Source organism: Nannospalax galili, unplaced genomic scaffold (genome assembly GCF_000622305.1).
Source record: "Nannospalax galili isolate Female #2095 unplaced genomic scaffold, S.galili_v1.0 scaffold232, whole genome shotgun sequence".
Lineage (NCBI taxonomy): Eukaryota > Metazoa > Chordata > Mammalia > Rodentia > Spalacidae > Nannospalax > Nannospalax galili.
Window position 1 is genome coordinate 128,212 of NW_008331488.1, and position 27,090 is coordinate 155,301.

General features: G+C 45.0%; 1 protein-coding gene across 1 annotated transcript in view; it reads right to left on the minus strand.

Annotated features, from left to right (window-relative positions):
• Nucleotides 1-27,090, minus strand: part of Ano6 (anoctamin 6) — a gene marked incomplete in the record, with an annotated part of 184,263 nt that overhangs the window by 78,014 nt on the left and 79,159 nt on the right. The window contains 1 exon segment of the mRNA XM_017796495.2: nucleotides 26,363-26,442. Within this exon segment, the coding sequence (XP_017651984.1) occupies nucleotides 26,363-26,442 (80 nt within the window).

Consider the following 27,090-nt stretch of genomic DNA (forward strand, 5'->3'; position numbering starts at 1 on the left):
GATGACAATGATGTTTTTGCATCTTCAGATTAATAATGTGTGCCATAGACACTGTGTACATTATATATATATATATACACACACACACACATATATATATATATATATAGTTACTGACTTTGTCACTGACAACTTTAATTTGTACACTCATCAGGATGACATCCTCATTTTTACCCTCAAAGTCCTGTGCAAATGCTTTCAATGCCAAGACAATAAACAGCCTTCTAGTCTTCATGATTTACCTTTCTTTTTGGAAAATATATCCAACAAATTTCTAACTGTATATAGTTTCAGGTCATAATTACACTCCAACTGCTCACAGCTGCCCTCTCTGGTCCTGAGGACACTAGATCTCACTAAGCCATCATTCATTCATCTCCAGTGCCAACCTGACCTGATGCTGTACCAAGAGCAATGGGTTCAAAGAGTGATAGGTTCAAAGGACCATTTATACTCATTTGTCACTGTATCAAAACAAGGCAAAACAACACTGCCACCCACTGCTGAACAGTGACCTGATCCCCAGGTCCTTCAGCTGTTTGGTTTTGGCTTTCCACCCTTGGAATGAAGAGGAGATATGCTTGGTCGGAGCTACGGGACCTCTGACAGTCAGAGTCTGGATGAGCAGGGCCTGAAGACAGTGTAAGAAGGGAGGTCGGTGGTGATTAACTCAAGTGGCATTTTCCAGGTGCTTCTCATTCTGGTTTCTCTTCTTTTATTTGCTCCTTCAACAAAGAACCATAAAGGCATGATCCTCCACAACCAAATCAGGACAAAAATATACACAGGCGCTAGAGATGGCTTCGCAGATATGGGCACTCGCTGCCAAGTCTGACAACCAGAGATTGATCCCCAGAATATACTGGATGGAAAGAAATAGCTGACCACTGCAGGTTATCCTCTGACCTATGCATGTATACTATGGCACACATACACCTGCATGCATACATACACGTACACACATATAGACACACATGTAAATAAAATGTCAAATAAAGTTTAAAAGAAAGAACGCAGGTAGTAAAAAATTATTTGTCTACTGTCTTCAGGGTAGTGTGAGTTTGAGAAAATGAAAATGTGTATTCTTCTTGCTACTGGTCAGGAAGTACTAGCCCCAGTTACAGAGTCCACGGAGACCCCTGCTACTACTGTACAATGGATAAGAGAGAATGTTCCAGTGGAATGAAAAATAGAAGTCCAAAGGTGACATTTTAAAAAACTATCTGGCAGGAAAATGTCTTCTAAGCAATATGACTGAAATATGACATTGGGCTTTTGCTTTAAGAGGATGCTACAGTTAGACTGAAGGGAGCGGACGTGGTGGTGAGGCTGTTTTCTGGGCAGATACAGAAAGGGGCTGCATGCAGGGGCTATGTCCATTAGGGCTGTGGTGTGGAGCACGTACCACCTCACTAATACACATGCTCTCAGGACATCTGAAATCAGTACTGTCATGACTTGCTGCTCAGTAGTGGTCCAACCTTACATCTCAAATTTCATTAAAATGGATGCCAAATTTAAATTATTTATCCATGATCAGGGTGAAATGTGCCTGTATCAGAGTCTTTGATCAAATTCATGTTTATGTGTGGGGGTGTCTGACAGTTGTCCTGGAAAGTAAGAAACATTGGTTGCATCTCAAGATTTCCAAACAACCTGACACTGGACGGAATTCCAGGCTCATGTAAGACTGCTAGATTTTATCCTATTCAAAGCAGGCTCCAAGAAAGGTTTATTGTGTAACAATAACAGCTAAGAAATTGCACTATGGAAAATAAATACCAAAACTTTCATATAATTAAAGAGCTAAATGTTTTATGAATGTGAACCAAGATACAGATTTCTGCAGTTTTTATGACTAGTAAAACTAAGTATTTAATTCTACAACTACCAAGAGGGCAAAAACTTTAATTGTAACAGTGAAGTAAAACAGCACCTTCTATTTAGTAAAACCCAAATTAACACATGCATCAAATTCAGGGGAAACAATTTAAAGGTCTAGAAGCAAAAGCCTTTATATAAATATTTAGATCTCAAAAAATATAGAATATATTTTTATTTATATTAATATATGCTATGAACAACATATATTTCCATTTTATTTAACTATTAGAAAGATGCAAAAATTTTCCTTTGCACAATTATGTAAAAATGCTACAGAGGTAGAAAAAAAAGAGACCAAATTATTTTGATCAAAATGCAATTTGCAAATCAATTTTAACAATATTTGTTAAAAGCCAAATATTGATCCCCCAAAGTACAAGAACTGCAGTTATGGAAGGCCCAGTGCTGAGGTGGAAAGACAGATGTTTTAAGAAAGCTTGGGTGGGCAGAAGAAGTAAGTAACAGATCAGCCACAGGAAGAGAAGAAGCACACAGACACACAGGAGCTGATTCTGACCAAGCCAGGCATTCTGGAGTGCTGGGGGCAAAGGAGCCCATTCAGGGAGGATGCCCCTACAAGTGAGAGCTCCCATGTTTGAACAGTCAAGTGTGTCAGGAAGTTCTGAGAATGGTCCTGTGACAATGAACATGTACTCAGGAAGGAGCCAGTGTTTTGTATCAATTGCAGTCTCCTGCCTGGCTCTAAGCACACTGTTCAATGGCCAGGCCTTGCTCACCCTGGTTCAATGCAGAGCCGCCATGTAGCAGGAGTTACTTTTTCTCCCTAGAACACAAAGACTCTTTTCACTCTTGATGAAAAAATTCATATTCAGTACAAAATAGTTCTGAACATCCAGCAAAATCTAAAGAAAGAAAGAAAAGTTGTATGTAACCCCATCTCCCAGAAATGAGCTGCGCTTGTAAATATTTTTGGAGTGCATCCTTCCAGGCTTTCGTGCTCACGCACACATCAACCAAAATGGCACCATAATACACACTGCTTAACAAATATCTATCATAGACATTTCTAGCTTTATATAAAGCTCTGAATCATAGTGTTTAATAGCTGCAATATAGTTTAGCTAAACAGTTCCTCCACTGATGAACACAGAAGTTGTTTCCAATTTTCTGCTTCTATAAACACTGCTGCAATGTGCCTCCTTGTACATATGTGTATGTGCACATGTTCAATTACTGTTTTGTTAGGCTAGATTCTGGAAGCAGACTTTAAGTGTCGTGGCCTTTTTAAATGCTTCTGGTACACAGGTTGCTAACCCATCAACCCAAATCAGACACACACCAGTGCAGTGTGGGAGCTGAGAGGGCCTGCCCCCCCACCCCCACATTACCTGCCGTCACAGTCAAAACATGTGTTCCAATTTTTTCTTTTGAACTTTTAAACTAGAAAATGCTACCATTATTCCAGATCCTGTCCAATGGAATTTCCCCATTTGTGAGCACTGCCCATTGCTATCCTTGACCAGACTAGATTTCTCAATAGATTATCAAGAACTTTACTGACGAAATCTGAAAAACCACACAGGGAAATGGGCAACAGGGCAGAGAACAAACCAGAACACACTTACAGGACTGCATGTGTTCAGTCTGAAAACCCCATGGCTAAAGAAGACCAGTAAATTAGGGAGGACACCTCCACCTCTTCAAAGGTAAGCTCCTGGTGGAGATGTGGAGGGAAGGGTTGGGAGGGGTCCTGTGCATCCCCGAAGGAGACCTCCCATAGCAAGCTTTATACATAAATGGATGCTGTGTAACCACTGTGGACTCTGGTACCCACATGGCAGGCAGAGTGGGATGCTGGCTAAGTTGCTGTTAGAAAGGCACTGGGTTGTTGTCATGGAAAAGAGAACAGGGAATTATAAAGATGGTGACCTTAAAAAGAAGTCTTAAAGGACAGGGAAAATACTCTGGGCACTGTCAGCCAGTCCTAGGCTCAGCAAGGCTCAATGCTTTCTTCACATGCACATCCAACTGAATGTGATCATCTTAAGTCACCCGCGCATGGGCTGATGCCCCGTTACACAGGCCACCTGCACACCGACCCCAAATGTCAGCCATGCATGTCCACATGCACATTTCTCCAGAGTTAGACCCTACTATACTTATTTGGCTTATATTGCTTTTGAATACAAGTTAAATTTGATGCTGAATCCCTAAAAAAAAGAGCACGGCTATCTTTTATCTTTAAGTGATTCAACTAGTTCCCTAGTAGTAGACTTTTGATTTTCACTTACTTCCTATAAGGAACATACATGCTTGGTTATAAATCCTGACTGTATCATTAAAATGCCTTTTTATATAGCAAGAGCCTTATGTTTGGCACGTGCATTTGCCTGCTTCCTTCTGTTATAAACTCTAGAGTTCCATTGTAGGACTCTATGCTTCAGGCACTGGACTTCAAATATTGCTGCTACTCTTTCCCTTACTCATGACAAGGAAGCTATACTTCTGCTAAATGGCATTCTTGCATAATTTTAAATTTCTGAACTAGAGACGAGGAAATGCAAAGATAGAAGTTTGTTTTTTGAGACAGCGTCTCCCTGTAACCCCAGCTGGCCTAGAATTCGCTATGTAGACCAGGTTGGTCTCGATCTCACAGAGAGGCACTTGTCTCTGCCTCCTGAGTATTGGGATTAAAGGCATGCGCCATCACTCTAGTGAGGACAGAACTTTGAACTCTAAACTAGAACTTTGTTAAAAGGAATTTCCTAGGGCTGGGGATGTAGCTCCATGGTATTAGCAGAGTCCTGGGTTCTAGCCAAAGCAGTGCACACAGAAAATTAAATAGCTAGGGTGGGTAAACAGATCCTTATGGGAGATGTGAGCTTCCTGCTGGCAGGGAGCTATCCTCACGGAGCCTTTCCTTAAACCTTAGGAGTTGTAGTTGGACTTATTTTCCTTTTAATTTCCTGTTTTCCCATTGACTTTCCACCCTTAAAAAAAAAATCTCATCTAGGTTAGTTTTAAAACTAAGAAAGGAAATGGCAAAGAAAAGACAAATGATGTAAAAGGGAAACTGAAAGTGCCCGCGGTGGCTGTGTCCATGGGCTCCTTTTCTAGAATAAATAGTCATCTGTTTGCATTGTTCTCCGCTGTTAGTGGTAAAAGAAATGTTGGGATAAACTGTAAGAAACTCTCCATATACTAACAGAAAAGGTAGCAACAGGCAAAAACGAACAGCACATGAGGATGTATCTGAGAGATAAGGATGGCTCTCCTGCACGCTGAACTTGTGTTAATGTTTGGTATGGATTCAACTTCCATCCATTTGCATAGAATTTCCAGGAATCCATGAGCATTTTTAGCCTATGCTGTCTTCTGAGGAAGAATGTTCTACAGGGTTTCTACCTGAAACAAGATGGCTGTCCTAAATTACATTCTTGGACTTCCAAAAAATGGTTCCCTCTCCTATTCCACAATCAACCAGAACCAGAACACTAGTACCACACTAGATGTGACTTAGCGGACTTTCACAGTACCCTCTCTACAACTTGAGTTTTAGGATTCTTTTGGTAACTGCATGCTCCTCTCCACCCGCCCAGCTTTTCCGCTTCATTAACCATATTTCAACTTCCCTTTATGTATCTAATTTGCTATGTCTCAAAATGTGATAGATCCCATTCACCAAACCAAGAGATAAAATCTGCCCCCTTTGCTCCATCATCTACGTTGCATGTTCCCCAGGCTAGGAGTCCCTCAAATGCTTTGGAATAAAGCACTGTCTCACGGCAGTGACGCTCAGTAAGAATGAACACAGGCGTTTCCGATAGAGCTGTTCAGACCATGGGCTAAAGAAGACAAACACTGCGGCTGGGGGTGTGACTTGTAAGAGTTTTCCAGGGTCTCTGTTCAATTCTTCTTCAACAGTCTCTTAAGGTTACACTCTGATTCCCCTGGTAGTCATCTAAGGGTTTTCCTGACACTGCAAGGTTTCTTTGGTGAGCACCTCATCTTTCCCCGGAAGTTTCCATTTCCAGCGAGAAGCAGTGAAGGGCTATTTTTAGCTTTGCAGCTGCTCAGAGTTGCAGCACCCAGGCTCTCGCCTCAATACCCCTTCCTCAATTCTCCCTGTCCCCCGCTCTCTCAAGCCACAGTCTTCTCAGACTTCTGCTCCAGGAGTCTGTTTGCAACTGACAGGAACTAACAGGAAGGAAAACTTAGTGCCCAGCAAAAGGCCGTGCCAATCTGCATCAGCTGGCTAATGTAGAGATATTATCCCCACCCCCTTAGCTCAGAAAGTGGTTTTAAACCAACGACTGCTATTTGTGGAAACAGTGCTTCTAAAACACACAAAAAACCCAAATGACTCATTTAAAACAATGGTGGGAAGATATTTTTAAATTCATTATAGGTAAGGATATAAAATTAACTTTACAAAAACTTGCTCAATTATTGGGAATTTTCTATTAAGTGCGCCAAAAAAATGAGTTTTAATAGGGCTGGAGAATGGCTCAACAATTAAGAGCACTTGCTGCTCTTGCAGAGGACTTAAGTCCAGTTCCCAGCATCCTTATCCAGCAGCTCACAACAGTCTGTAATTTCAGCTCCAGGGAAGTCAATACCATCTTCTGTTCTCCACTTGTGCGCGCGTGCGCGCACACACACACACACACACACACACACACACACACGCAGGCGGCAGAGAGGATCTAAATTTGATCAAAATATGTTGTGTGAAATTTACAAAAACTCAATAAAAAAGAAAAAAGTTTAGGTCTGAGGGAAGAGTGCTACACAGGTTCAGTGTTCTTCTGATCACGGGGCACAATGTACACACGATCTCTCTGGGGATGTCAACCTTAGTCACATATCTCAAAGAAATGAATTTTCAGATAATTAAACTTTGTATAATTAAAAACTGGTTACTTAGGGGCTGAAGGAAGGCTCAGTGGTTAAGAATGCATATTTCTCGTGCAGAGGACCCAAGTTCGGTTCCAAGCATTCACATCAGGTGGCTCATAACCACCTGCAACTTCAGCTCTGGGGGCTCTGGACACCTCTTAGCCTCCCTAGACACCTGCACTCATGTATATATATACACACAGACACATACACATACATATCATCAGTATTTCTGGAACCTTGAAATGAAGAAGCTGCTACGGCTCAGGCAGGGCATTGTTACTTAGGAGGTGACCACGAAGGACGAGAGTAAGATGTGGATTCTGGTGTCCAGCAGATCTAGGGTCAAAGCCCAACTCTGCAGCAGCCACGTTCCTTCACATGTAAAAAGGGGAGCACCGTGGGAAGAAAGGCCGGGTGGTGCCAGTTAAGTGGGGCAGGGCTGACGCTCGGTCACTGGAGCCGTGGCTGTTGCCCATCCATGCCCTTTCCTGACTTATGCATTGCACTCGCAGACCTCGCCATCACCAGGGGCTTCATTGCTCTTCTCGTCATTCCTTGGGATGCCAGGGTCACCTCCTAGCTGCCTTTAGTGGGTGCTGTGCTGCTCTACTGACTACATCCTCCGACTGATCTTGAATTAGAAACCAGATTGAGTTTGTTGAAACTAAGCCTTAGTGCTTTGGTTTTAGGTACCAGCAGCTCAGATCTCTTCAGTTCTGAGGAAAATATGCCTGAAGTGGGCCCTGTTTACAAATGAACATGTTAAAGGTTATAAATACCATCCAGTTGTATTCTGACCCTCCACACAACCTCTTCCAAAAATTGTTTTAGAAGATTTTATTTTAAATTGTGTGTATGCGTGTACGTCTTAATGTGGTTCTGTGCATGTGAGTACAGTGCCCACAGAAGCCAGAAGAGGACATCAGCTGCACTGGCGCTGGAGTTACAGGTGTGTACTGGGGACTGAACTCAGCTCCTCTTTGAGATCACCAAGTGCTCTTAACCATTGAGCCATCCTCCCTAGCCCCTCAAAGATTTGGTGTCAAAGAGAATGAATAATGAAGTCAATAGAGATAGAAATCTGGAGTCAGAAAGGGCAGGAGGGAGGAAATGGACCAAGCACGGGAGCACCTGCAGTTGTGATCCTGACATGAACACTGGCTGGAAGCTTCTGGTAGCAGGGTGAAGGGAAATGTGTTTCACAGAACAAAAGGGAGCATTCTGAATCTTTGGGGAGTCAAAGTCTTACATGAGACCTTTTACAGAAATGACCAGTTTTTCTTCATTTGTCTTACAATGCGTTTAGCAAAGAAGTGGGGTTATGAAACACCATGTACAGGTAACCTCTTACCTTTCTGTCTCTAGCTCTCCATCTCACTTCTACTTCTGAGGCAGTGGGTCTCCATTTCTTTCTGGACCCCTGTGCAGCACACAGCCTGTGCTGGACTGGATCACACCCTCACGCTCTCTACTGGCCAACTCACCTCATGCATTGCCACCATACGAATGCCTAACAGACGTGCTCATTAAGTCTCTTCAGCTGTTCCTAGTGACCTCTAGAGAAAGCCTAAACTCCCCAGGCGGGTATCTAAGACACAGAGTGCACTGATTGTAGCCATTTACCAGTACACTCCTCTGTCCGTGGAGTTGCTCTCTTTTCTTCTGTTAAACACATTTCCCTTTATCCTGCTACCAGAAGCTTCCAGCCAGTGCTCGTGTCAGCATCACAGCTGCAGGTGTTCCCGTGCTTGGTCCATTTCCTCCCTCCTGCCCTCTCTGACCCCAGCTTTCTATCTCTATTGACTTACTGACCAGCTTTCCTGGTCAGTGTGTTGACTGTCACAGGCTTCCTACCTCTCCCCTTGTTCCTGTGATTGCCCTTCCTCCTCCCCTAACCCTATCCATATCTAGTTCTCCTTTAGTTCCAGCTCAGCTCCCCTCTGATGGCCTTCCTGGTTTTGTGTTTCTTTCCCCCACTCACTACAGTATTTTCTAAGCCAACGCATGTGAGTTCCACATACCTCTAGGGACACCTGACTCTTCAGCAGAGGGGGTCTGAAAGGTCAAAACCATTTCTATAACATGAAGATGATTATTGGGACCTTGAACTCCGGATCCTCCTGCCTCACCTTCCCAAGTAAGAAGAGATCACAGGTGCCCCTGCTGGTTATTTCCCTTCTATCTTTTTGTGTGTAGGCCCTTGCTCCTAGGCTCTCCCTTTCCTTCACTGACCTCCCTGATGCTGCTTTCTGCCTTAAGCTTGCTCAGAGAACCTTACGCACTCCTTAAGTGTCTTGCTCACAATTTTAATTGTTGAGCTATTTGTGTAATTAGCTGATTAGTGTCTCTCTCTCTCACTAGAATGCATGCCCCAAGGGGGTACAGACCGTGCTATCTTTTCATTGCTGTTTCCCAACAGAGCTACAAAAATATTAAAATGGATAAATATCATTAAATAAATCAACTGAAATTAATTTCCCATTTATCCCGTGACATTTATCGTATGGCAGATGAAGCAACGGGGAGGAATTCCATTATACAACCCAGAAGGAATGCAATGGTCTGGTTCCTATTTATAAAGCGAGTTTCTAGAAAACCGGGTGCCAGTGGGTGGCACAGTGGTGACAGGGAGACTGCGACCCCAAGAACGGGGGGGAAGGAAACTGGAGCTAAGGAAAGAGGAGAGATGGAACTACCACTGGTCTCAGAACCCGCAGCTCTTGGTGATGCACGAGGCAGGTTACAGGGAGTCCCCAGTGTCTGCCTCGAGTAGCTAAGACAAGGGTGATATTTATCAAAACGGTGAGAACTGCAAGAGAAATAAGACTGAACGTCTTATGCACTTTTAGAGTCTAGATTAGACAGTGAAGATCTAAGATTGCTCCTGTAACCTGGGAATTGAAACACAGCGCTTGTTACTAAGCTGGGGAGTAAACGTGCTAAGAGCCAGTGAGAACAGAAGAGCGGCAGGGCTGAGCGAGGAGGCAGACAGGCACTGTGTGGAAGAGGAGGTGATCCAAACAGGAGGGGTGGCCAGAGAGAGTCCACTGCAGAACTTCTGGGACTTACTTCTCCCTCACCTCACCCCCCTTGCCCTCCCCCCCGCCACCTTGTGCCCTCTGCACTGAAATGATACAGTAATCCACTAATGCACGGTCTTCTGTCCTTCACTTGGCCCTGTGTGCTTCCATCACACTGAGGTCTGAAAAGCTTCAAAGTCCAGCGATAAGTAGGAACCAACTACCGTGGCTATTCCGTGTACCTGAATTAACAGAAAGCCTGGTTCGGCATCTCAATTGTGCTCACACCCCCTGTGGCTACCCTGCTGTGCATGGCGGGACACATCCATGCGGCGGTTCCGAAACACATTACTGCTACAAGGGCTGCTGTGTCTCTTCAGCTCTGCTGTCCAAATGCTTCCGTCCAGCCTTTCGACCTTCAATGCCAGCCTCCCAACTTCATCTTCTGCTGTCTGGCCCCCTAGGCAAGCTGCGTGCTCAGTATCAAGTGGGACACTGCACTCATTCTCACCTTTATTTACCTGCCCTTGCAAGGCTCTTTGGATACCGCCTTGTCATGTGACAGTGAAGGGTTCACATGAGGTCGTCTGGACTACAGTTCTGTTATCCAATCAAACACAATCCAAGTGCATTCTGTAGGTATAGTTAACATAATCATCTCAGAAGTGAAGGAATCCTCCCTATCTGGGTGGGCTTCATGCAGCTGACAGAGCTGGTCAGGTCCTGAAGGACACAGAGACTGAGCCTACTAGCTTCTAGAAAAACCAAACCTCAATTTTCTAAGACAGTGATCCTTCAACGGTGCAGTGTGTTGTCTTTGTAAAGTTTATATAAGTCCTCAGGTTCTAACCAACAGCAAGCAGAGCAGAGCACGGCTCTTCCTGTTTTTAAAGCACCGTCAAGGCAAATCTGATCCACAGGCAGAGTTCAGAAGTGTGGAACCCCTCCGGCATGTTGTACACACCACTGGAAAAATGCCCCCTACTCTCCCTTCTCCTCCCTCCCCTCCTCTGCCTTCCCCCCACTTTCTCTCTCTGGTCTCCCTGTAGCCCCAACAGGCCTGGAGCTGACTATACAGACCACATTGGCCTCAATCTCACAGAGATCTGCTTGCCTCTGCCTCCTGAGTGTTGGAATTTAAAAAGCTTTGTACCACCACACGTAGGGTGCCACTGATACTTCTAACACTGCACCCTGCCTTATAGACTGTCAACCACCCAAACAGCCAGCATCACCTGCACAGCGAGCAACTGTCAGACAGCAGGACAGTTCTGGGCAGAGGTTAACAGTATACCTGCCATTCCTGGCCCTGAGGGTAAACACTTGAGATTGCTTTTTATTTCCCTACTAAAGCACTCTGGTTAATAAATGTTGAATGACTGAATGAATAAAACTTTTACTACAAAATTTAATGGAGCTAATGGTTGTTTATTCAAAACTGCACAATTTAAATAGCTCTTATTTCTAACTCATTCAAAATTCTATTAGCAAATGCTAGAAAGGGCTAGATATATTTATCGACAGACTGTGTTATTGGTATTTTAAAATACTTCTGGGTATAATTAATTCCTAATCCACTGATAATTTGGTAGGCATCTAAGTACTGATAACAGTACTTTTTCAGGGACACAAGCTACCAATGAATGTTCCAGCCTGCTCTTCAAACAATAAAACGGGTATCTGATACTAAACAGTCTGACTTCAATTCAAAGGGACTGGAAGGTGGAATAGCTGGGTTGAGCCTTGTTGGGCTGTGGCCACATCACTGCCTTTTACTGCAGTGTGCTTAGACAACTATATATGTTCGTAGTATCAGCTAAAACTGTTCTCTACTACTTTCTAAATGTGCTTCTAAGATGGCTAAAATGTTTCTCAATCACTGTACAGTCACTGCGCAACAAGCTGGCTTTCCTGTGTTTTCTGTGTGAGGAAATCAAAGTCCTAAAAGGAAAAGCAAGTTGCCGGCTGGAACCTGAGGGCAGAGTCACACAGGAACACAGGCTGCCGGGTTCCAGCTGGGGCGCCCCTTCCTTCAGGGACAGAAGGAGTAACTCCTACCCGACTGTACCACCACTTTTAAATGTCTCAGAAGCATCTCACTGCACTCACCTTTTCTTCACCCTTCCCACTCACTCTTCCTAAGACAGTGTCTTTAAACACATGTAGTGCTTCTCGGTACAGAGGGGCCTGCCTGTGACCCCAGCACTCAGAAGACTGAGGCAGGAGGGTTAAAGGTTTGAGGGTAGCCTGGGCTACACAGTGAGACCCTGTCTACACAGCAACAACAAAGAGAACTCCAAACTGCAGAGATCCTGGGAAACGTTGGTGACGTGGACAGCACCAGACGCTGCCGTTTTGACAACCTGCTACTACTTCAGGGCTTTGGACTGAGGTCACATTTCATATTTGACCCCAGCAACAACTCCGGCACAGACTGGTATGTTACCATCACAGAGCTCCACAGTGCTGGCTTGCCCATCATAATTAATGACGATGCTGTTTGGTAATTATTAAAATCTGTCAGGTCACATTAATCTACACCTCAAAAATAACTTGGGAAAAGGAGCTGTAAATGCATTTTTCTTTTCAAAGAGAAATTTGGGTTTTTCTGAGTAAAAAAATTTATATTTTCTTACCAAAGACCGACTTAAAGACTATCTAAGACTTTTAATAGGGCCAGCAAGATGGCTCAGCAGGTTAAGAGCTGCCTCCACACACACAACATGGCGTGTGTGTGTGTGTGCAGACATACACACACACAATAAACAAGTTTAAAAATGTTTTTTTAGAGACTGACAATAAAGTTGTACTTTTACTATTATTTGCTGAAATAAGGAAAACTACAGTTAAGTGGGAGGCTTCAGACACTAAAAGGTTTCACATTAATTCAGCATATGGAAGGCACAGACGTGGTGCAAACCCTCCTTCTCTCCCTTTTCCATTCTCCAGGAATCCTGTAGATCACTATTTCCACACTCCACCACGTTCTTTCTGTGTGTTCTCTTTACATGTGTATCACAGGTTTTTACATCCATGCTGTTTTTCAGGTCATGGCGTGGTCAGATTGCTTGCCAGCAGACTCTTAACTCTGACCTGATCCCCCTGCTTCCGTGGGCCTTCCTGGCCATTAGTACATGCTTCCAGATGACTTCTAATCGGATGAGCTCCGTGGTAAATACAGATACCGCAACTTTGTCCAGAATGCCCAGGGCTCCTTTTTCCTCACCATGGTTTTGTCAAATTAATTTTGATGTCTCCATGTAAGAGAAAGCTCACTGAATTTCAAATGTGATACTTTATGAGATAGGAGTTCACAAGGCATTTTGCAGTCAAGGTTTTCCGAAATGAAGGCATAGAACCAGGTAAAATGAGCACTGATGTATGAAGGAATGGATTTTTAATCACTTATGTAATTCAGCTGCTGATAATAGGTTCAAAGAAGGAAAAACACAAAATGCATCAGTGAGCCACACTGAACCCAAGGAGAGGACAGTCAAGAACACCACCCCCTCATCACTCCTGGTTCATTTCACTAATTACAGCATGAAACCTATGGGGCCTACCTCTCTACCCCCACTGACATGCCCTGGTTCGAGTTTTCATTGCTCCCTGTCTGGACGTCTTTAGTGTCAGAACTCTCCACCATGTTAGGTTTATGTGACATCTTCCTACTGAAATACATTCTGCTACCCTTGCCTTTCATTCACAGCCCTTAAAACTATACTTTGCACCTTCACCTCACAACTGCTACTGCCTGATGGTCGGATGCTGCCGCCATGGTCCTGCACGGGTGTGAGGAGTGTCCACAACACCGATCCTTGCATGCCATGCAGCGCCTCAAAGGGGAGCACCCATGGGTGGTGGCTTCACCAGCTGAGCAGAAAGAAGCCTAAGCTGCGTTCTCTGGAGACATAAATGTGGTGCAGCCTGAACTTCCACTAACTTTTGGACATTGTTATCACAAGCTCAGTTCATTCTGTGTTTAATTAGCCAAATACCTCGCCGTTCGGTACGTCATCAGTCATCAACTTCCGCAACGTCATCAGTCATCAACTTCCGCTCTTGTGCTTTTTACTTAAGCTGCTGGTATTTGTGAATTAGGGGCAGGAGTTTGTTTTAGTTCGTATCGATTTTTGTCTTCTCGAGAAATTGATTTTCATCCATTATCCCACATTCTTCCTAAGATCAATTACCCAGGAAGTGCATTCTCTGGGACCACATTTCTTCATTTTGTATTGAAAGGCAGTTTTTCCTTCATTCCTTGCTCAAAATCAAAGCACATAAAAACATAGTAGTTTCCTCCTAGTCTACCCGTTTAATAAAGTCCATTTAGAGGAGAACACATTCACGCTGAGACTCTGTTCAGGCTGAGAGACTTCTCTGGGTTGACCTGGCATTGGGTCCTGGTGACCTCTTTAGAGCACTCTCAACCACCCTCTTTAAGTATGTTTTTATTTTATGTGTATGAGTGTATTGCCTACATGTATGTAAGTGCATCCACGTCATGCAATGCCCACAGGAGTCAAAAGACGGTGTCTGATGCCCCTGGAACTAGAGTTACAGATGCTTGTTAACTGCCATGTGGGTGCTGGGAACTGAACTCAGGTCCTCTGCAAGAGCAGCCAGTGCTCTTAACTGCTGAGCATCTCTCCAGCCCCACAAGCACCTTCTTAAAGATCTTCTAGGAGACTAATACTCTGGCATTAACATTCCCCTTTGTCATTTTAGTCTGTGCCCCCCCTTAAATCGCTGCCTTAGTCACTTGGGTCTTCTGGTGCCCGTTCCAGCCCGTCACCTCAAGATTATCCACTGTGGCTCCACAAACAAACCTCCAAGCTTTGGGGGTACCCTGGTGATATACAGTACCAGCCAGAAATCTTAAGCTTATTTGGAGCAATACAATTCTTTTCCAAAACTTTTTATTTTTTTGGTTGGGGGCATGGGGGGAAGTGTCACTGTGTAGCCCGGGATGGCCTCAAACACAAGATCTTCCCGCCTCAGGTCGTGCGTGCCGGGATTACAGCTGTGCTTCTTCTAAAACACTCTCGAGCAGCCTGGGCATCTATGTCTGCTGGCCAGGGCTCACCTTCATTCCAGAAGCTTGACAGGGTGCTTGCTCTGATACCTCCAACCATGTAGTAGTCTTCCTTCTCTTGAGGCCTATTAGTGCTGCTTTGTTCTCCATAAGAACTCAAAATCAGTCAATAACCTCATGCTAAATATTTGCTGACAAGACTCTGGACTTCCTTTATTTCAGGTTTGGGGCAGGAGGTACTGGTGTGTGAACTAAGGGTGTCCTTCATGCCAGGCAAGCTCTCTACTACTGAGCCATATCTGCAGGCTTTATTTTGAGACAGGGTTTCACTAAGTTGCCCAGGGTTGCCTGGGATTATGTTTACACCACCAGGACTGGTGTACGTTAAGACTGTAAAATTTAAAATACTGGAATGCTGCAGAATGACAATTTGTGAGCACTTTGAGTTAAATCGGCTACAGTGGGTCTGGTCTGGCTGGACCTATAGTTTGATTACCATTCATGACTTGTTTCTCTGGGAAAGGCATTCTGCATGCCACAGTGGTGACTCAGACAGAAATTTCTGAATGATGTCTCTGCATGTCTGTCTGCTTCTGCTCACTCTCCACCCTAACAACTCACAAACTCAGGTTTTGAGTCAGCCACACAGAACAAGTATGCATGCTTCCATACTTAGACAAAGTACACGGTCCATTGTCTTTTTCTCTTGAATTCACAATAGGCTTTCAATGTTGCAATGCCATGTGAATGCTGACCACAGCAAAAAAGGCCCGAATGAGAGATTCTTACTAACCAGTGTATCTTTGACTTCAATCCTGTTTTGAGGGTCCTGCTGCCAAACTAATATTTCTTTGTTTGAGGGTGTGTACAGGGGTGTTGGGTTTCTTTTCCCTTTCCATTTGGCAAGGTCAGTGCCAAAGAAAAGTCATCACGCATATCTGTTTCCATAAGGCAAGAATGTTTATCTCAGTGAGGGGTGCTGACAGGAGGTCTGGCCTCACTCACTCACTTCCTGACCCCGAGCATCCGGGGAACTTGAGACATGCTGTGGTACTTCAGTTGATTTGGGAGCATGAGTCAGAAAGACCTCTGACCCTCCGTGAAAGAAGTACTTTTCAGTAGCTCCAGCCATGAAACAAGTTGCCTCAAAAACAGCCAAACAAAGAAAAGGAGGGAAAGAAAAAAACAAAACAGATTCTCGAAGCATCCTCTCACCTTCCCAAGTACTGGCATTAAACAGGAAGCCTCATGCCTGACTTTGAGGCAAACCATCACCCACCTGTTAGAAACAGCTACAAAGTTCTGATAGATTACTCTCAGAACATCCCGCCTCAGTGAGAGAGGACTGGCCTTTGCCTTCTCACTCACTTCCAAATCACTGGTCCCCAGTACCTCAGGAGGAAATAATGTACATGTCCACGTACTGCCAGTCCCCAGCTGCTCATCTCTCATCCTCCACCACACAGGGACACCAGGCTCCCACCTGCAGGCCTGGAAGGGCCAGTGCCCTCTGGCTTCTTAGCAGCACGGCAGCTTATTACCTAACTGCCTCAGAAAGCGCCTCTCCCTTTCTGGGAGCACAGCATTTCCTTCTGATGTTATAGACGTTGAGAGGCCTCTGGGTTTTTCTAGTCACTAATGATCCTCTTCTTCCTCCCGGCCCTTTTCTGAGGTCACAGCACACTTCTCCCTTGCCGCGACACTCCCCAAGATTCACCCATAATGTAAAGCACCCACTGGCTGAAACCTGCTCTCAGCTCTCAGCATGTCTAAGCTACATCCAGATAGTTGGCTCATCAGCCCTACCATAGGGCTCAGCGCTGCCAAGAAATCCTAGAACCCTTTCCAGGTTTTTCCTGCTCTCTCATGCTCCGCACTGCTCCACAGTGCCGACTCCGTGCTCTCCTCACCCTTAGCAGCTGAAAGCAGACGAATCCCTCCGCCTCCCTCTATGATGCCCATAACACTGGCACCAGTTCTTTGCTCCCAGTCCTTAGCAGACACAGCTACTCCCAGGCCAGTCTGACCCTCTACCTGTGCCCTGCAAACCCGCCCATAGACCTCAGAGCCTCTTAAAATGACCCTCCTCAGAGTCACATATTTATTCCTCTCCCTCCCTCTCCTCCTGTTTTGCTTTGTTTTTGTTTGTTTTATTTTCCAGCCCTTCGCTGTTAAAATCCTTAAAAGAAGGGTTAGCATTTCTATTTTCTGTCCTCTGGTTCAGACCACAATCCACTCTATTCTGGATTACAGCATTGCCAATACTCCAGAAAACAGCTCTAAGGACATCAGTCATAAGACTCATGTGTCTCAGGGGCTGTGAAATGGAGGAACTTTGCCCCTTTGGGACACTTGGCAATGTCTGCAGACATTCAGGTGTTGCCCCTCCCCAAGGCAGAGGGCTCTACGGATAGGTACAGACTAGAAACCAGGAATGCTGCTACATAGCCTACAGAACACCCATCAAACACAGAAATCCATCCCAAAATGCCAGTGTGGTAAGGCTGAGAAATGGTGATGCAGACAGATCCCTCTGCAACACTGCCATGCTCCGGACTTCCATCACCACTCTCCAGAGGAGCCACCATCCCGTCCCCCATTCATTAGGGATTCAAGGCTTAGCTCACTATACCTAGCACATTATACCTGACCTAATGCTTGAGGATTTCCATATCCACACAAATGGCTCCTTCCAACATCCTATCGTCCTATCATTGGTAGCTCCACCCTGCGTTGGGCCTTTCTTCCAGTGTTTACAAACTAGCTCCTCTGCTTTATTTTGGATAGTGAATGTCTCCCACAGGTCCATGTGTTGAAAGCTTAGTCAACAGGGTAGCATTCTTAGGATGGTGGGCCCTTCAGAAGGTGAGGTGAGGCCCCTGGGGGGTGTCTTTATGGGGGTTGTGGGACTGGACCTGCCCTCACTTTATCTGCTTCTGGGCCATAAGGTGAATGGTTCTGCTCCAACACGCACTCCTGCTTCCTCAGCACAGGCCCGAAGTAACACGGCCAGCCAGTCACGGACTGGACCCTCAAACTGTGAGCTAAAGGAAGCCTTCCTCTTTCTCTTTACAAGTTGCTACTTGAGGTACTTGGTATAGAAACAAAGCTGACACACCCTCCCTCAATTATAAGCATCCGGTGCTTCCCAGTTTTCTCCAACATTCCAACTTCAAAAGCCAAACACACTAGGATCTGTCTGTTGTCTATCTAGACCCTACAGCCTCATGTCCGTGGCCCTTTGCTTTCTTGCAAACATTCATTATCTTTTATCCTTATCTTGTTTGCTGAAGTGACCTGAGAAAACCCAAGTTGGATAAATCAACTCCCCTGGCCTGCCAAGCTGGACGTTAACGGGACAAGCACACAATCATCGTGACCACTGTGTAGTCTTGTCACTGTGATCACACACCTGGTGAGAAGCAACCTAAGGGAGGGAGGGCTCCTGCTGGCTCACAGCTCCTCACGGCAGGGAGAGGAGGCACAGCTGGTCACGCCGAGGCCCAGTCAGCAAACAGAAGGAGATGGATGCTAGTGCTTGGCGTACCCGTCTTTTAATTGGGCCAGAGACCCCAGCCCACGAAATGGTGCCACCTACAGTCGGTGAGTTTACCCACCTCAGTCAGCTCAATCTAGAAACGGCCTCACAGACAAGCCCAGAGGGCTGTCTCCAAGTACAGCCTGTCAAGCTGACACTGGTAAATGAACAACCATCTGAATGATGTCCCAACAAGGCCCTACAACCAAATCTACTTTGAAGTAAAATGTCGCTACACCTGTGGCCAGTCCCGAGCCCTCAACTATGGACCAAGTTCCATCCCCGCCTTGCCCTCTCACAAAGGTCACTCCAAAAACTCTGGTGTCTCTCTCAAGAATTACCACATTTTTCTCTCTCATTTTGTTCCTTTTCCTTGCAAACAGAATTCCTGCTATCTTCGCACTAAACACCCCCACATAATACCTATTTTGCTGCCTCCTCCCTACTTTTTGGAGATAGGGTCTCACTAAGTAGCCTGGGCAGGCCTGGAAGTCAGGATGCTCCTGCCTCTGCCTCGGGAGAGGTGGGATTACAGGCACCTTCTACCATGCCCAGCCTCTCTTGAATCCTTGGACAAGGGAAAAAACAGACTTGAAGGTGCTCGCTAAGTTCCACATACCCAATTTCTCTGGTCCAATTCTGTTCTGAAACCTTCCTAATGGGGTTTGGGATCCCAGCACTCAACTTTTCCTAGTTGCCAATCCCACGGTCATGCCCCACCTTCATTGGAGCACCTGGCTGGCCTCGTCTTCACGGAGCCTGCAGGGCTCTTTGCTGTCTCCCCCTCCATAACTCCTTTTCCTCAGCACAAAATGTGATTTGTTTTTTGTAACCGGATCGCTCCTTTCTTGAGCAAAGACCCCCCCAGATGACAGCATCCTGTTGTAATACCCAAAGTTTGGACACACCTGGTGGTCCAGTTTTTTTTGTTTCTCCGCAGTCTGTTCTCAACACAGCAGAACTGCCGCCTCTGCTGGGAGCCCACACATTCACCCAGCAAACGCTTATTCTGAATGACTTGCCAACTTAAACCGAAACCAAAGTCTTTGCAATAACCGTGAAGCACCAAATCTATTATTACCGCCATCTTCCACCCCATTCCAACTGTACTGGTCCCCTTCCATGTCCACAGCGCCCATTCACTCAAGTGCTGTCTAGGACCCCAACTTGGACATTCTTCTCCATTGTCTGTCTTTCCAAATACCTCATCAGGGCTCTTCACTTCTCAGTGAGGTGACCCCCATTTAGAACTGTCGCCTCCCCACCAAACACACATGATCCCTACTCTTTCTCTAAATGACTTATCATTTGATATGGTATGTATTTATTTATTTTGTATTTTATGTGTCTTGCAACAAGTGGTCAGTTCCTCAAAGACAGGGTTATTTTCTTCTGTATATTCACTATAATGCTTAAAATAGATACCAAATAAATATTTGTTGAGGAAATTAATACTTAAAACTTCCTTGGGATCAAATGTATTCTCAACTGGTCAAAGATAATTAAATTAGAATTTCAGAGTATTAACAGTATTTTCTGTAAGACAGTATCTTCCCTCAAAAAAAGAGCCAATTCCCCAAAATCCTACAGGAGGCGACGCTTCAGAACTGCTTACCTCTGGGTAACCATGATGCTTAATTAAGGAAACACACTGTTTCTACATTAATCCTCATCCTCCTGAGTCTAGGTTCCTATTTAGTTACTAAATCCTACGATTTCTAATCTTCTTCTGGTTTATTCTATTATAATCCTAATACTGTTTGGCCAGCAAAAGCTTATTTACTCCAAATTTGGTAGAAGTTAAACATTGAAAAATATCAATTAACATAAAATCAGAAGTGATAAGATATTTCCTGCCTCTAAGAAGTTAGGAGAGCTTTATATAAATTTCAGGTTCTGGAAAGGCCCAATTTCTGTCCCCACAAGTATCTCCCAACTTGCTGGGAACAGGCTCAATGCTGCTAAGTCAGAATCCTTCACAGCCTACCCCTCAACCTTGTGTGCTCAGGCTGTCAGATCACTGTGAGTTCCTGGGTCAGTGTCAACAGTCATGATGTCTATAAAGCACCAAGACCACTCTCCCTCCCTCTGACAGCTCCTAACTCCCTAGTCATTTTTCAACTCCTTGGGACTTGGAATGAACATGGAGTCTACGGTGCCAGCCATGATTGCCCGGCCACTGAGTTTACCCCTTAGAGCTCCTTTGAACCAGACTGGGAGCCTGGGAGCTCTGGGCATTCTGGGAGCCTGGGACAGCCTACATCTGCAAGCAACCACCAGCACAACATTTCTCTGCTCCGTTCACGAGGATGGGCCCCATCCTCAGTTCTAACTACGTGGCCTATTTCTACAGACTCTACTTGAAAACAAATTTTGTTTTTGGTCTTTTTTTGAGACAGGGTCTCCCTGTAGCCCCAGCCCCCTGGCCTTGATCTCACAGAGATTCATCTGCCACTGCCTCCCAAGTGTTAGGATTAAAGGTGTGTGCTTCCATACCCAGCAAAACCAAGTTTTTTTAACATTTATTTTTATTTTGTATATGTGTGTGTATATATGTGTATGTGCACATGTGCGCATGGTGTGTGTATGCATGGGAATCAAAATCAGGTTTCCAGGCTTGGTGGCAAGTGCCCTTATCCACTGAGTCATCTCATCAGCCCCAGCTTCTACCTCTAAGTCTGAGCTCTGCAAGATGATCTGGTGCTCGAGTACTCAGTTCTTGGCCTCATGTTGACCATTCCCTCCCCAGAGTTGTAACGCACCAAGTCAATCTCATCCATGTTAAAAGACGATAGTCATCACTCACACGGTTATAGAGCAGCTGGTCATGGCACCATTTCTCCAGTCAGACCCTGAACTAACTGTTGTGAAAACTACGATGTAATGAACTAGACTTCATTAGCACAGGAGAACAGACAGCGTTAAACAGCGACAATGGGAGAACACAATGGAAAAAGAACACGCTGTGGAGGGCCTGCAAGATGGCTCAGCAGGGGCAGGAGCTTGTGGCCTGATGATGCAGGCCTGACAGCCTGAGTTTGATCCCCAGAACATACTGCAAAGATGGAAGCAGAGAACCAACTTCACAAGGCTTTCCTGATTTCCACAAGCACATTGTGGCACGCATGTGCACCACACACACACACACACACACACACACACACACATGCGTACCCCCCCAATATTCATAATAAAATGTTAAAAGATTTTTATTGTGCTTAAACAAGCAAAACTGAAGCAAGCCTGAGACGATTTCCCACCACAGGCTCACCAAGTTTCTGTGTAACCCTGTGCTGGTTGGTTTTTGTCAACGTGACACAAACTACAGTCACCTGGGAAGACGGACCCTCAGCTGAGCCTTTTGCTCCATCACTCTGGCCTGTGGGCGCGTCTGTGAGGCATTGTCTTGTTAACTGTTATGAGTGCCCAGCTCACTGTGAGTGGTGCCATGCCTGGGCAGGTGGGCTTGGGCTGCATGAGACAGCCAAGCTAAGCAAGGCAAAGGGAAGCCAGCCAGGAAGCAGCAAGCAGCGTTCCTCCACCACTCCGCTTCACTTCCTGCTTCCAGGTTCCTGCCTTGAGTTCCTGAGATGGTTTCCCATGATGACGTACTGTGAGCAATAAGCCAAATAAACCCTTTCTTTCCCAAGCTGCTCTGGGTCAGTGTTTTCTCACAGCAACAGACAGCCAACTAGGACAGAAGCCAGCGTTCAGCCATAACCTTTTCATCTTGACTCCGTCCCACACATCCACCTTACCTAACCACAGTGGGTCTATGTCATAGTTTCTAGTTTCAACATGTCTCCCGCTCCTCACACACCTGATGTAGCAAGACACATATGCCTACGCCAACATCTCTGTTCGCCCCTTAACATTTGGCTAACACAGATTGGCTAATTTATTCACTTCCATCTGCACAGAGGCGACAAAAAGGAGCAGAGAGGCTGGGGGCGGGGCAGCGGGGAGTAGGGGCTGCTGCCACCGCTAGGTCACAGGTGCTGACAAGGGGGTATCAATCTACCCAGGACTGAGAGAGAACATTGCAGCAGTGATGACCATAGTATAGTGAGCTGTAGATGAACCGTTCCCCTGTGACACCAGAGTCCAAGGCTATTCAACCAACCTGCTCTAAAACAGAAATCCAGAAGGAAGCAAACTAATAGCGACAAGCATTTTATTCTCCGTGATGGCCAAATAACAAATGCACTGTTATACAAACCACTACTAGGGCTCTTGATCCTCCTAAAATCTGAACTATTTGAGGATAAGGCCTGAGTAAACAAGGTCTGTACCTTCCTTTGGTTCAGTTTAACACAGCAAACTGCAAGTGGACTTCCAAAACACCAGATGGATAAAACAGACACCGACTTTTCCTCCTTCCTTTAGTTTTACCAGTATTCTCTTTTCAACTGGCTTTGCCCTTCAGTTCTCTAGTGAATAGGTTCCACCACTGCCCCATTTATGATTTAAAGATCTAGTTTGCATCAACTTACCTGATGTTCTCCAGGCATAAGCCCAGCTCACCTGCCTCAGCGACAGAACTCTGTCTTTACCAACACCGCCGCTGCAACCTCCTGCCTACACAGACGGCTTCTCTCAAGTACAACACGTGGCTCCCAGGAGTGCCTGGTTCTCAAGGGACCGCCTCTAAACCTGTTGTTTGTTTACCACGGAGACAGCAATTTAGGTAATATATGTTTACTAAAAGGTCAGAATTTCTCTGGCTATAGTGATGCTGGGGAGAAAATCCAAGCAGCTGTTTACGTGCGACACGAGAACTTGCATGTAATGAACATCAGGGATATGAAATGATTAAGGCAAAAACATCAAGAATTCCTTCCTGGGTTGGGCGGGAGACACGGCTCCGCAGTTACGAGCACTGGCTGCTCTTGCAGAGGACCTGGGTTCAGTTCCCAGCACCCACATGGTGGCTAACACCAAAACTTAACTCCAGTTCCAAGGGATCCGACACCCTCTTCTAGTCTCCACGGGCACTGCATGCATGGGTGCAGTTATATGCACGCAGGCAAAACACTCATATACATAAAATTTTAAAAAAAGAAAGCTTTTTAAAAAAACTTTAAGTCCTTTCGGGAGCTAGAGAGACGATTCAGTGAGTAAAGTGCTGCCAAGCCTGATGACTGAGTTAAATCCCTGGGACCCACATGAGGAAAGGAGAGGACCAACTCCTACAATTACCTTCTGATCCCCCACTACCTACAAGCATGCATGTGCACACACGCACACACACACACACGCACACACATACACACACACACACGCACACACACAAAATCAATAAATATGTGTCAAAAAAAAAAAAGAATTCCTTCTTGACCAGCACGGATGGGGAAGGATCTCACCACGCGCCACCCCCAATAGAGGTGGTAATTGGCGGTAACTGGGGGAGAGAGCATCAGTTTTCTAGAGGGATGAGGTCTCTAGTGTGTTGCCCATGCCCCAGTGGCTGCCCTACACCCATATGCTCTAGTTTGATTCTGTTGCTGTGATGAAACACTGATCAAACCAACTTAAGGAGGGAAGGGCTTATTTCGTCTCACACTTTGAAGGCATATTCCATCTTTGAGGGAAGTCAGGCAGGACCTGAAGCAGAGACTATGGAGGAATGCTTCTTACCCACTTGCTCCTTCTGGCTGGCTAAGCCACCTTTCTTATACAGCCCAGACCCACCTGCCCAGGGATGGGACTGCTCACAGTGGGCTGGGCCTCCTACATCAATTAAGAATCAAAAAAAGGCCCCAGAGACATGCCCACTGGCCCACTGGCCAGCATATATGGGAAACAATAATTGGACTTAGTGGATTAAAAATAAAAAGAGAAGCCGGGAGTGGTGGCACACGCCTTTAATCCCAGCACTTGTGAGTCAGAGGCAGGTGGATTTGTGAGTTCGAGGCCAGCCTGGTCTACACAGTGAGTTCCAGGACAGCTGGGGCTATAAGGACACCCTGTCTCAAAAAAGACAAAAAAAACAATAAAAATAGAGCAGGCATATAGTTGGGTGGGAGATGTAGTGGTGGGGTCTGGGAGGAATTGAGGTGGAAGCAGAGAGGGGTGGTGATGATCAAAACACATCAGATACAAGTATAAAATTCTCAAAAAATGAATTAAAAATATATTTCAAAAAATGAATCCCTTAAGCATGGTAACAACATGGAATTAGAGAACGATAGCAACCAAGACATAGAGATCTGTTATCAACTACACACCCAGGGAAGTCCACCAGGTAGTCTAATAAAATGACTGGCAAGAATTTGAGGCCAAACAGTAGAACACTCCGAAGTGGAGATTCTCCTCCTCACTTGTATTCCCAGAGCTGTGGCTATGCAAGTCTCTCCAAGGTAACTGCATTTGGAGATCCTAAATTCTGCTATAGCCCTTCGACTAGCCAGTCTTCCAAATTTCAAAATGTGAAAGGCAAGATGCTAATGCTAAAGATGGAAGATTACCCGGGTGTCTGTACTGTCCATTCAGCCACTGCTGAGGCAGGCCAAGCTCCAGCACCTTGGCACTCTAGAGTCTGAGAAAAACACTTTCATTTTCACACAGACAATCAGTGTGAGGTACATGTTCACCAGGGGTACCAACACCATGTTGACACAGTAGCTTTGTAAAGTTTCCACTCAAGGCACTTAGAAAAAATTTTAAAATGAGCAGCTCTGTGAGTTTATACCAATATCTGATTATGAAATATCTGTCAATTCTGCATTTCAAATCTAACTACAGGAGTAGGAAGAAGCACATGAAACTGCTCCGCTCCTTCAACACACAGGACTATGGGAGAGAACTCACAGTGCCCTTCACGGAAACTCACAGGGGAGTCGTTCTATTACAGCGAAGTGATTTCCACAGCAGACATCTACAGGAACACCACAGGGGCCCCATGCTGTCTGCTTTCCACACTCTTGGATGAAATAAGTGGGCAACTCATAAAGAATAAGAGAGAGGAGATGCACAGAACAAGTTCTTCATCAATAATACAGTCACGCTCTGCCAATTACTAGAGTGGTGACTGTGTATCACACTTTCAAAGTAAACCAGAAAAAAAAAAAAAGAAAAGAAAAAAAATGTGGGTTTTTTTTTGTTGCATCATTAAGTAACTGGTAGACAAGCCACTCACAGTAGGTGCAGAGCTCAATAAAGATGGGTGGATGCCGCCTGTATCCCCAACTCATCTCATGCCACAATAAGACACATGAGTCAGCGCGGCACTTTAGGAACCTCATAAAATCCACTTAGGAAGGACATTTTGGAAGACATCCTATGTGCTTAATTTTCTGTAAACAAAGGATTAATAAAATCACAGTAGCATCTAATAGGACTTTTAATTCCTTAAGGATAGAAGCCAAGGCTAATCTTCAATGAATCTATTTGAGTGAGAGCAACAACCAGTGAAATATTCCCAGTCCTACGTTATATTACTAAGGTTCCAGAAGGAAATGAAAACAGGTCATTCTGCGGTGAATAACTGGCACTGGTCAGAGCTGTATGTGCTCAAACAAGACTGATTCCCAGGAGTGTTACCAAGAGCAGAAACTGACAGTAATGAAGTAGGAATTCCGGAAATACCTTGGTACTGTACTTCAGAATGAGTCCCTGTTAGTAGTCACATAGCAGCGTGAAATCAAACCCCAAACTGTGATGCTGAGATGCTCAAGTTCGAGCACCTGCTCTCCAGAGACACCAGAGATCAACGTGGTCACGGCCATGGACCTTATGACAGACTTGGAACCACTAAAGAACAGAATTCTTTTAAATCACTTTCCTTATTTCGTGAATAACCTCTCAAAGACAAATACAAATTTAAGATGAGAGGCTGGGTGTGGTGGCACATGCCTTTATTCCTAGCACTTGAGAGGCAGAGGCAGGTGAATATCTGTGAGTTCAAGGTCAGCCTGGTCTACATACTAAGTTCCAGGCCAACTGGGGGTACAGGAAGACCCTGTCTTAAAAAAAACAAAAACAAAAACAAAAACAAAAACAAGAAAACCTAGTAATACTCACAAACTCCGGAGTTCGGAAGTCCTGCTGACTCTCCAGTGATCCAAAGGTGGGGACAATCGTCTGTTCAAAATTTTCCAGCACTGAAAATAAATGAGTAAATAAAATAAATTAAATAATACAAACTTTCATTGGCTAGACACAGCAACAGGCGTTTGCAGGTTTACATTATTCAACACTCGGCTCTCAAGATCTTCAGCAACCACTTTAGCTCCTGGACAATGCCCTGTGGAGAGGTCTCGAAATGTCCTAGGCTGTGTCTAGCATGGAAAGTTACTCAGCGCCACAAGCAGTTACAAATTCCAGTCCAGCTAAGGAACTCATTAGAATGCTTACATCTCAACAGGGACTGATGGAGTCATTTGTGGAAGTGGTTTTTTTTCTTTTTGTTTTTTTAAAACATACTATATCTCTCAAGATCTTCAGCAACCACTTTAGCTCCTGGACAATGCCCTGTGGAGAGGTCTCGAAATGTCCTAGGCTGTGTCTAGCATGGAAAGTTACTCAGCGCCACAAGCAGTTACAAATTCCAGTCCAGCTAAGGAACTCATTAGAATGCTTACATCTCAACAGGGACTGATGGAGTCATTTGTGGAAGTGGTTTTTTTTCTTTTTGTTTTTTTAAAACATACTATAGGGCTGGAGGGATAGCGCAGCCATTAAAGGCTAAGGCTAACAACCAAAATGTAAAACACACTATAGAAGCAGAATCTGACAGAAACGTAATGGGA